The 11335-nt window shown below is 58.9% G+C and overlaps 2 protein-coding genes across 2 annotated transcripts; one reads left to right on the top strand and one right to left on the bottom strand.

Annotated features, from left to right (window-relative positions):
- Window positions 1–237: 237 nt before the first annotated feature.
- On the top strand, window positions 238–1082 carry B0I36DRAFT_361076 (HORMA domain-containing protein; the record flags this gene model as incomplete). The annotated part of the gene is made up of 2 exons (XM_046158427.1): window positions 238–786; window positions 861–1082. The coding sequence occupies 2 exons, from the start codon at window positions 238–240 to the stop codon at window positions 1080–1082; spliced, it is 771 nt and encodes a 256-aa protein (XP_046015839.1).
- Window positions 1083–1715: 633 nt separating this feature from the next.
- Window positions 1716–10406, bottom strand: B0I36DRAFT_347478 (uncharacterized protein; the record flags this gene model as incomplete). Its single annotated transcript, XM_046156575.1, has 6 exons — window positions 1716–4972; window positions 5498–5584; window positions 5701–5991; window positions 6051–9588; window positions 9663–10053; window positions 10294–10406. The coding sequence occupies 6 exons, from the start codon at window positions 10404–10406 to the stop codon at window positions 1716–1718; spliced, it is 7677 nt and encodes a 2558-aa protein (XP_046015838.1).
- Between the last annotated feature and the right edge of the window lie 929 nt (window positions 10407–11335).

The raw sequence follows: 11335 nt of genomic DNA, 5'->3' as shown, positions 1-11335 counted from the left end.
GGGAGCCTCCCCCGCTAGGCACAATCACCGCCGTGAACTTCACAGGTTGCCGCCGTGCACCCATTCACAGCGTCTCACCAAGCTTCCCTTCGAGGTCCTGGCGATTCCACGGGCTCCGTGACGGACGCGCCGCCTCATCATGGCTGCGCGTTCTGGATGACCACCAACACCACCACCACCAGTTTCCTGTTGACCGCCTCTGCTAGGCCAGCACCGACGAAAGGGACCCTGTCGGCCATGGCTACAACACCACTGGCCGACGGCCAGGCAGTCTCGCTTGCCCAAGCCTCCCACTTGCTCGGCGCCTTTGTCAACTTCCTGACCGTGTGCGTCCACAACATCCTCTACTACCGCGCCATCTACCCCCAAGAGTCCTTCCTCACAACCAGGGCCTACAACCTACCAGTCCATCAGTCCCGCCACCCAAAGGTCTGCGACTGGGTCCGCGATGCCCTGGACGCCGTCAAGGCCCAACTGGTCCTGGGCACCGTAGAGCGCCTCGCCGTCGTCATCTACGACTCAGACTCCCGCGTCATGGAGCGCTGGATGTTTGACCTCGCCACCTTCCCGGCCTGGACCGGTGTCAAAGACCTCCGCACGTCTCGCAGCAGCGATGCCGCTGCCGAGCCAGAGGACAGCAGGCTCAACTGGACCGACATTGACGAGCAGCTGCGGGCCGCCGTGCGCAGACTGGCCTATGCTGGGGAGAAGATGGGGCCCCTGCCAGACGGCTGTACTTTTACCATTGCCGTAGAGCTCCACGAGCAAAGTGAAGCTCCGATTGGTGTAAGCTTGCGCGCACTCAAATGTCCATACGGGTGTGTCCTATCAAAGCTGACCAAGTTGCAAACCCAAAAAAGCATCCGCAGCCGTGGATTCCAACACTGCCAAGCCTGCAGACACCATCAAAGACGCGTCAACGGCCCGGTGCCGACGTCGGCGGAGCCAGGACGACCCCTGTCCGCTCTGTCGAAGCTGGGCCGCTGTTCTTTGAATGCTGGATCGAAGAGGGCAAGGCCAAATTCGAGCCGAAGCACGGTGAACTGTCATCTTCAGGCGAGCCAGTGTCTTCTGGTGATTGAGAGGCGTAGTGGAGCTTGCGGAAACAAAACTTATATCCTTCGCCGCCGTCTCGGTGAAACTGGTGAGGTGCATAGCGACACGATGACCAAATCATCCTCCCTACCTGCTTCAGTGGTCCGGCCGTCACAGAGCTTGCTTTGTCTGGCATAGATGTAACCAGTAGCCGGAAGGTTTGGCTTGATATTTAGATTGCTCAATGTATGAGCAGCCTATATGGATACGACGGCAAGTCACGGTTCGCGCGATCTCGTGCGCTCAACCGCCGAAGTATTGTCTTTAATCGCGGCCAGGACTAACGGGCAGCCATCGCCGGGACCTGGTTGGCCCGAAGGAGTGCCGAAAGCTTCGCGATCCGGAAACAATCTTGACTAAGACAGCATGAGTCGCCATAGGCAGCGGAGCTTCGACTGCTCAGAGACCTCGATACCAGTATTCGAGAAGGCCACGTCACTTATCCATAGGCACTGGTAGAAATCCCTCTTCAGGCTCGCGCACTCGACACCACGGGTATTTGTTCATGTAAAATGCGAATTTTGTCTATCCCACTTTCCCATCGCGCCGTAGTATGCTATCAACAAGACAATCTGCCTGAGCTGATTGATATCCAATGCGAAATGCCACAACTCCGACGATCATAGCTTCAACTCCTCCATCAAACCCTCTAGTACCTTCCACCGCTCGTTCCCCTCCCAATTTTCTCTCGCCTTGCCCATGACACTCCTCACGGCGCTGCGGGCCTTGCCCTTCCATCTAGGACCAATTTCCTCGGTCCTAGACCCGTAGTTCTCATAAGCAGCGACCAACTCCTCGGTCCTTGTGACCACGGCATCCCACTGCTCCGCATCCGTCAGCCAGTTACCCTTGTTGGCATCTCCGGGCGCCGTGGTAGCCGCAGACAACGACGCGCCCATCCCGACGCCGCCAATCGCCGCCCGCCACGACTTCTCCGACGCGTCCATGGCTCCCGCATAATCCCGCTTCCAGGCCCGCAGGCGGCTGATAAGCGACCAGATCTCGGCGCGGGTGGTCAGCAAGGGTACAATATTGTCCTCGAAAAGACTGACCACCTTGTGCTCAATGGTTCCGCGAGCCGGCGTGTATGGTGTGGCATCATCAGTCGGGGCTGGAGGCGTGTTGCTTGTGATTTCGCGCAGCAGGAGCGTCAGGATGCTCATGTCCAGCGCTTCCTCCGTCTTGCGAATCTGCAGCACATTCCTGACGCCGAGGATCACGTCGTCCAAGTTTGGCTTCGGTACGATGCTCGCCGCCAACGTCACGACGTTGTCCCAGATTCGCCAGTTCGAGTGAGCCAGCGTTGCGCCGCGTTTGAACGCCGACAGCGACTCCTGAAGCAGCTTGTACGCGGGCTTGCCGAGCTCGGCGGCACGACGCGTACTGGGCTTGTCTGCGAGGACTGCGTCCAGCTTTTGCTGATTCGACTGACCGTTCTCGCCATCGACATCATTCTCGTCATCACTGTCTCCGTTTGCGAGCACAGCAGCTGCCTTGTCACCACGGTTCTCGGCGACCACCTCACGGTACCAGCTGAGAAGGGCGCTGCCCAGATTGCTCCAAGTGCGAGCATCATCGCCGCCCGTCGCGTTGGTGGCTGTTGAGATGGCACGTGTGAAGGCCTCAGCCGCATCGGGGAAATTGCCAAGACGCAGCTCAAGGTCGCCAACCCGGCTCCAGAGTTCGTTGCTTACCCGGTTGACGTGAACAGCGAGTCGATAAGCCTCGAGGGCGCCTTTGTAGTCCTGTCGCTGCAGGCAGAGCTCACCAAGCGACTTCTGCGCCCTCGCATACCGCTTCTTGGAAATCTCCCAGGCTTGCTCGAAATGCGATGGGTCATTCTCAATGTCGCCCAGAATGCACAGAAGCCGTGGCGCATTCGGCGGCGGCGGCGACCGTGCAGGTCCATACCAGTCCGCCGCTCTCAAGGTCGAGATGTCAAACTTGACATCTTCCAGGCGATCGTCCTGCTCGTTGTAATTGCCCGCATCAGAACTGCCCGTACGACGGAACAACCGCCACCGGAGCAGTGCACGAGCCTTCTCCTCGCCACCGCTGCCACGGCCATCCTCGTCGTCCAGATTGCCCTGCGTTGCGAGACAGAGGGCGATCTCGGGCCAAAGCCGCAGCCTCTTGAATATCTCCATGGCTGACACCAGAGATCCCACCGACGTCCAAGCATACGCCAGCTCGCACTCAAGATGCCACCGTGGTGGGGAAGACAGGGCGTTGACGAAACGCAGCCGCTCCTGTGACGAGGCGGACTCTGTAGGTTTAGCAGCAGGAAGGAAGGATGTTGGTTTGTTAACCGAATTGGCCCCCCCCTGAACGTCAGAGGATGTGACTATGACTGCGGGAACATCCTCTCCTGAAGCTTGCGCATCCTCCGGTGATTTCGAATCTGGAGTTGCCGCTGGAGCTTCGGTGTCGACCACAACTTGATCGACGACTGCCTGCATCTGCAGCACTCCACGCTCGACGGTCCTGCTGCGTGCCAGCTCTATACGAGAACGGACAAGCAGAGCTTGCGTGTAGATCTGCCAGTTTGTCGACTTGTCTTCGATGACACGGACTGCAAAGGGAAGCACCTCCTCTGCTGTAAGAGAATCTCCAGGAGAGAAGGTGTCCCGTATTGTAGCCTCAGCCAGTAGTATGATCTGGTCTTCAGGTAGTAGCTTTGGCTGGTTCTCCGGTGTGATGCCTCGAAGCTGGGATGGGATTATGGACTCCGAGGCATTGCTATCTGCATGCATTGGCTGATCGCCGCTGAACTTGATCTGTTCGAGCAACGTGTCGTCATTCAACGCCAAGGCCTCGGGTGCAGGCTGGCCTACCGCCGAGTCAGAGCCAGCTGCCTCGCGACTCTTCGCCAGTACAACAAGCTGGCTGATATTGTTCTCCTGGAATCTTGTCCTCTTGCCGAGTGCACCGGAAAGCACATAGGCAAACTTGCTGATTTCGGTCGCAGTCTTGAGAGCCTCACGAGCCTTGACATCATTGCCGAGCATGATGTGGCAGTTGGCCTTCTCCAGGTAAAACTGCACCCTTGACTCTTGGGACCACAAATACTCCCTCTCCGCACCGTCATCCGCCTCCTCTGTTGATGCAGTCGTCCTGACCAGCGAGTTCTCCGCCTCCTGCATGCTGCTCTCAATCTTTTCTTGCAGCGTGCCGACATCGGTCCACCGCCCGCTCTTTGTGAAGACCGACCCAGCGCTCAGGGATGGCTGCGTGAGCAGCTTATAGTGCCACAAGTGGACGCGGAAACGCGTCCAAGCCAAGTGAGACGCGAGATCGTCATCCTCGCCTGCCGCCCAGACATCCACACTCTCCAGCGGGAGCACCTCCCCAGACGTAAAGATGTACCTTGCGAGACCGAAGAGCTCAATGTGCGGAATGTACTGATACACCGAGACGCCATCGGTGTCAAGCCAATGGAGGCAGACGGCAATGAATGAGTCGCTGCCGTCACTAGGGGCACCGGAATCCTCCGCCCTGGCTTCCCGGAAGAGGTTCGCGAAAGTGGCTTCGATCGTGGAGCTCTTCTCCAGCACGGGACCAGTCACGTTCGCCTGTAGGAATGCACCAAGGGCGGCCAGACCGACTCTGATCGCCTCTTCCCGGCCAATTTTCTGTGCCTCGTGAAGCGGCTGTCCGGGTGAGGAGGAACCAGCAGCCGACGCCAACACGTGCCGTACAAACTGTCGTGATAGCGACTTGCCGGCATCTGTGAGTAGTGGTGCCGTGTAGGATACACCTTCGAGGGACCTCTCGATATTCTGGATGTCCAAAGGCGACTGCTTGCCGCCGGGAGCCGGTGCGGCAGCCATGCTGACCGGGCTCGTACCTGATATCTTCTGCTGGAGGACGGCGTGATCTGTGCGACAACAGAGTAAAGTGAATAAAGATATTGGCTGAGGGGTAGTTGGTGTCCAGGGCTTTCCCGCAAGGCGCCAGAGTTTCGCAGTTTGCCGCCTGGTACAAACGAAAAGAAAACAGCGGGTGACTTATGATTAGTTTCACGTCTTGATACGAATTGCTCGGACCAGTTCCTTCGACATCCCCAATGGCATATGTGCCCCTCTGCTTAGAAGAATTTCTGGCACGCCCAAAAAATCCTTGGTGGGGCGAGTTAGAGGGGCAGCATTCCAGAAGGTACGTACAGTACCCACCTGACGTCTTCAGGGTCTCGAGGCACGTGCGCACATGCAGCTCCAGAAGCCGGGACTGCAGAGTGCGCCAATCTTGCGGGTTGTTCTCGACATTAGGCGTTACACATGTTCACACCCCGTACCACATGGAATACAGCTTCTCCAAGATATTGTACAATGCCCACAGCGGGCCTCTCACATCGATTCGTACAAGACACGCCCTTGCTAAGAAGGACGCACGCCGAGCTTACTGTACACGTACAAATCTGACAGAACAGCCCTGGCTAATTCACCACACTTGTCCAGACGGTTCCCAGACATTGGGCGAGCCATGGCAACTTGAAGCTACACAATACAAGATATGCCCACGCGTCGCGAAAACGAGGCATGAGCTATTTGTCAGTCACAAAGCGTGCGACCGAGTTGATCCTAGCCTATTTCTTGCCCTTCTTACGAGCGGGGACCACTTTGAATCCCGGAGCAGACGTGACGGCAGCCGAGTTGTCATCGGTGACCTCCTTGTGGCTGCTCTTCTTCGCCACCTCGCTCCAGCCGGTACCAGACTGGGCATCTGGGCTGTTTGTCGGCTGCTTCTCGACAACACCCTTGTCCGCCAACTTCTTGCGGCGGATGAATTCCTGCGCAAACCAGCGACCATCGATCGTCTGCGAGTTGGCGTACACGGCGTCGGCAATCAGAGCTGCGTCGAGTGGGAGCTCTGCCAGGATGCCGGCAAAGACTTGAGCTGTTTTCATGGTGGTTAGCTGTGTGAAGTTGACGTATACGACTTTGGGCCCAACTTACCATCAACACCAGTGATCCCACGCTTGCACTGCCCAACGAGCCACTTGTTGAATTCTTCAGCGGCTTCAGAGCGAGCGCTACCTAGGGATGAAGTGTTTGACTTCAAGGTCGGCTTAGGAGGCGCGGCCACGGCTGGCTTGGCAATACCAGTGCTCACTGCCCGTGGCTGGGCAGCAGGCGCGACAGGCACCTTGGCTTTTCCATTCGCGCCAACCGTGGCCCATCCAGCCGGGACAACATTGGCAGCAGCCGCTGCCACCGCATTTGCAGCAAGAGGAATCGCGTTGGGCTTGCTGGCTAGATCCGCATAGCGCTTGCCAGCCGCTGCCGCAGTGGCAACTTGGGTCGCGGCTGCGGCCTTCTCTGCCCGAAGCTTGCGAGCTTCCTCTTCACGCTGGATCTCCGCAAGAGTCTTCTTCTTATCCGCGGCAGGAGAAGCGACCGAGGCTCCGGCAGCGGGACCCTTGACAGTAGTGGGCTTCGCCCACGGACTACCGGTGGGCCCAGCGCTCAGGGGAGAGGCGGTGCCCCAAGTGCTAGTTGTTGGCAAGCCAGGGGCCACTGCAGCAGCCTTCTCACGCTCACGTGCAGCTTCTTGCTTGAGCACTGCCTGCCTTGCGAGTATCGCTTGCTCCTCAGCCTTGGCCGCCTTGGCAGCTTCGGCTGCCTGGATGTCCTTCAGGCTGGGGCCCTTGTGCGACTCTGTGCCGTTGTCCTTGGCCCAGGGAGCCAGAGAGGGAGCCTGTGTCGTAGCAGAAGAGGGAGCAACATCGGGTGTCGCAGAGCGCGAGCCAGTGGCGTACTGCTCGGGCAGATTTGACTTAACTCTTTGGGGCGCCGGAGCAGGCAAGGGAGAGCCAGATTGCGGTGGCGGGAACGGCATTGGAAGACCGCTGAGTTTGGCAGCAACTGTGGCGGCCTGGGCCTGCTGATACTGTCTCTGGGCAGCCTCAGTCGCTTCATTACGCTGGTCATCATGTTGCTGAGTGGCTTCGTCAGTCTCCGGAGCAGAGTGCGCCTCGTTGTTTGCGCCGCTCTCCTCGACGTCGTGCGAGTTGAGCGAATCCGTTGCGTTGCCAAACTGTTCGTGGGAAGCCTGCTGAGCATCACGCTCAGCTCTGAGTTGCTCAAACTCCTGCAGACGACCACGGAAACCTTCCTCATCCTCTACAAGGTCATCGGTACCAGGGAGTTGCCCACGAACACCGACATCAGCAGGGGGCGCGCCGATCGGCTGTTGACCACTCGCATTGCCGGGTCCCTGGAGACTTGTAAGCATCTGGCGATCCTGATCAGACAACCGAGCCAAGTCCTCCTCTCTGAACATTCCGAAGTTTGGGCCAGAGCTAGATGACGCGGCGGCTTGGGGCGCCCCCTGCTCCCCAAAAAAAGAACTAGAACCTATAGCTCCAATTGGGGCTTGGGGATGTAATCCGCCAGGCGATGTGATGCTTCCAAAGCTGGGTTGGCTTTGCAGGCTGTGGGCACTAGAGTGATGCTGTAGGCCAGGGACACTCTGCATCTGGACCCGCGACATAGACTGCTGATTAGACAGGAACTCGCGCTGCCGTGCCATAAGGTATTGCTCTTCTTGTTTGCGACGCTCAAGATTGTTCTGCTCTTCAGCAGTCAGAGTGCGGCCGAAGCTTGGGAAGGCGCCCACCAAAGGAGGCTGGATGACACCTCCTGCACCTGGCGAGAAGGGCCCACTCTGGGTAGGAGGACCATGGGGTATGCCAATCTGCGGGACGAGGAAAGGCTCGCGCGAGTTACCAATACGGCGAATGAGTTGTCCAAGAGGCTCAAATTCCGGATCTTCCAGCTTTTTGACCCGCAAGTTGGGCGTGAAGAATTGCGCCTTGTACCAGTCATTCATCTCGAGGCCAGTAAAGGGACCTTGCTGTTGCCCTTGAGGATCGAGATAGACCCAGCGCATGCGATCCGGCATGACCATGGTCCTGGCTTGGGCTGAAGGCGGATCGCTTGAAGGAGGTGCGGCGAATGGTGGGGCCCCGGACGTTGGAGTGAACGTCTGTGAGGTGGACGGGAGGCCACCGAGAAGGGGATCGGACGAAGGCGTTCTCGTGCCCTCTGGAGGACTGAACATGTCGGCAAAAATGCCCCGGTTTGTACGGAGTGGGCTTTCGGTCTCACGATGATCGCCGATGGGATTGCGGCCAATTGCTCCAAGGGGGTTGGCATGGCGAAGGTCGGGGATAGAGTCACTGAGGCTGTCGTGATCCTGCGACTGCATCTGTGCCTGCATAGCAGGTGGGAACAGAGATCCAAGCTTGCTGCCTCTGCTGATAGAACCAGAGCCAGCAAGTCCAGTAGAGCTGGCGGGCCCGAAGACACTGCCCAGGTTGCCCAGGCTCGGTGACTGGATATCTCCAACGGTGCCAAACAGCGATCCACCAAATCCTGGGAAAGCCCCGCCGCGTTCGCGATCAGGCGTTCCGGAGGACGGCCAAGCAGTGAGATTGCCGAGCGGAGGATACGCCTTCGCTCCAACGCTAGAGGTCTGGCTGCGGTCGCTGCCATCGAAGCCACCTTGGCCAAAGGGCCGGTGGCCGAATCCTTGCAGATGCTCCGGGAGCGCAGCAAAACTTTGTGGCTTGTCGTTCGTGTCGTCGTGCTCGCCACGGTCACCGTGAGGACTCCGGAACGGATTCGTTTCCGAGGGACTGAGGGGCGCATTATCCTGATCGCCGTGAGACCCCAAGTTGAGGCCAGACATGCCAAAGTCACCCGCTGAACCCTTGACGGGAGTGTCATAGACTTGGCTTCTCATTGTGCCCACAGGCGGGGGGCTGGTGTCCTGCGCGCCGCCGAGCACAGCACTGCCGGACAAGTTTTCGTCCGTACCAAACGGATCGGTGTCCGTCCTGGGCCGAGCACGCCATGATCGCCCTAGATCAGGAGCTCCAACCCCACCAGACTCATTTTGCTTGGTCCCAGCATTGTCCGTGTTGTTATCCTTTGGAATCAAGTGTGCCAATCGGCTTTCCCCACGCGTGTTCGAGGGGCGCTTGTCGCCGATCGCGGAGCTAGGGATCGCGAAGTTGCCAAAGCTTCCAATACCAGACAAAGACGGCACGTTGCTCGCTTGGCTCGGCTGTGTCGGACCCCATGGGGACTGAGATGCCGCATTACCGAGCGCGGGTGTCGTGTTCTGTCGCAAGAGACTGCCAAAGGGGTTGGGCTTGTTGCCGGTATCCTGGGGTCCCTCGGCCGCCGCTTCGTCAAAGGTCGACTCCCTAAGGTCTGTGGTTCGACGTGCAAAACTCCAATCATCCCGGCTCGGTCGTGTCGCAGACGTGGGCGAGACCAATCCACCGCCACCAGAGTAAGGGTTGGTATCGGTCGTCTCGCGCCGGCGAGTCCCAGGGCGTGACGATGAAGGCGAAGCAATCCCAAAATTGTTGGTACCGCCTTGCGAAACGGAAGTTTTACGCCCGTTTTGCCCCCCTCCAGGATGATTACCATCCTTGTTCTGCACTGGCGGCTTCAATACAGAGTTAACGTCGGATGAGAAAAGCTGTGACAGACAAGTCAGCGAAACCAGGTCCTGTCGAGGAAATGATCGCTCGTCTTGGAGTGGGGAATTCATACCTCTTTCTCTTCAGACGTCATACCAGCCGCGGCCACGGGTCTCACAGAACCACTGTTGTCCCAACAAACATCAGGCTCCTGTGGCGCGGGATGGCTTTCCGCAGTCTTGCCCCAGCCTCGCCCCGCAGAACCGTTGAGCTGGCCGGGTTGCCAGCCCGGGGCAAATAAGGACGATACTTGAGGAATATTGGCAGTGATGTCGAGAAGGTCTTCTCTTGAATACCTCATGCTACCAGTGCCTGACGAGCCTGCAGCCATGGCGGAAATGACTGCAGAGTCTCCAGATGCAGTCATGATATCAGACGACTGCAGCTGTTGGTTCTGGGTGGACGGGGTCGTAGAAGTTCGGCGGAATGTGAGAGTGCCGTTGGTGGACCGCCCCGGGCGGGACCTGCAAGTACAAAAAGTCAGATGGTGGTTCGGAAGACCAGAGAAAAATGCCCCAGCCGTGCAGTATGCGCGCTTCCAGGACTTCACACGCCGCACGCAAATGTCAAACACACGAAAAAAGGAAGTCTCGAGAAATCTGAAGCACTCATGGCCATGAGACTGCAGTTGGGCAGATGCGTATTGCAGCAAGGCCTACTCCCAGCTGTCTTCGACGGCCGAGGCAAGGACAGGGCCGGCTTACCACTCTCCACTGTTGCTTCCACGTCCATCACCTCTGGCGCCATGCTTGTTCTCACGACCAGCATTTTGGCCTGCGGCCGCGGAGGCAAAGCTCGACGGTAGGTTCGAAGGCATGGTGACCTTTCGCGGGGTGTGGGAAGTCGGGTGCTCGATTTCAATCGCGATGAGTGACGTCGGCGCAGAGCAGGACTGGACTTGACGGGTGGCCTCGGGAGTCGGGGTGGCACGCGGTCAAGAGACTGGGTGGTGTTGGGTGTGTGGGAAAGTGGGTGGTGGGAACGAAACTTTTGCGTCGACGAAGAGCAGGGCCGGCTTTTGGTGACGCGAAAAGGCGTATGCGAGGATGGCTATGCGGGCGGGTCGCGAGCTGCGGGTGATGGTGTTGCTGGGAGGAGCAAGGGACAGGATCGCAGAGTCTGAGGTTGAGGTTGAGGTCGGGATCGGGCGGTGGTGAAGAATTTGGGTTTGGGGAAGGCGTTGGAGGAGCGTGAGTGGCCGAGCCAGCGATGTCTGTCCAGTGTCGGTGGAGGCGTGGGTGGTGTCGTGACGAGGGGACCTGGCAGCAGTGCAGTGCAGTGCGTGCAGAAGCACACCAGTCAGGCAGTGGCGTGGCAGCACCAAAGCCGCAGCACCAGCGAAGCGGTTCCGCACATGAAATTGTTCCAGGGCGAAAATGCAGAGTTTGGACGGCTGGGGCTGTGAGGCACGAGCCACTTGCCGGCCCGGCGAGGCGGCAGCAGCGGGCCTTGTCCTGCAGGCCCGCCGCTCCCCAGCCACACCCGTCGACACCAGACTCGGCCACGCTCGCCAACACCACCTCCATCCATGGATGTCTTTGCACGGCTCGGCCATGGATGGCCATGATCATGCAGTGACCTCGTCCACGGAAGCAGCCGCCCCCAACCGTCTTCCGTGCTGACCGCGTCTCCGGACCTTTCGTGCCCCGGCCAGGCCAGGCCAGGGCTGTCGCTGCGCGCCTGTCTTGTCCCTGACGGACGGTCGGCCTGGCAGATGGAGACACTTGCAACCATCGACCCCGCCCA

This window comes from Microdochium trichocladiopsis, assembly GCF_020744255.1.
Source record: "Microdochium trichocladiopsis strain MPI-CAGE-CH-0230 chromosome Unknown B0I36scaffold_3, whole genome shotgun sequence".
In the NCBI taxonomy this organism is placed as follows: Eukaryota; Fungi; Ascomycota; class Sordariomycetes; order Xylariales; family Microdochiaceae; genus Microdochium; species Microdochium trichocladiopsis.
Note: the sequence above shows the minus strand (reverse complement) of the source record. Positions and strands in the feature narration are given on the sequence as shown.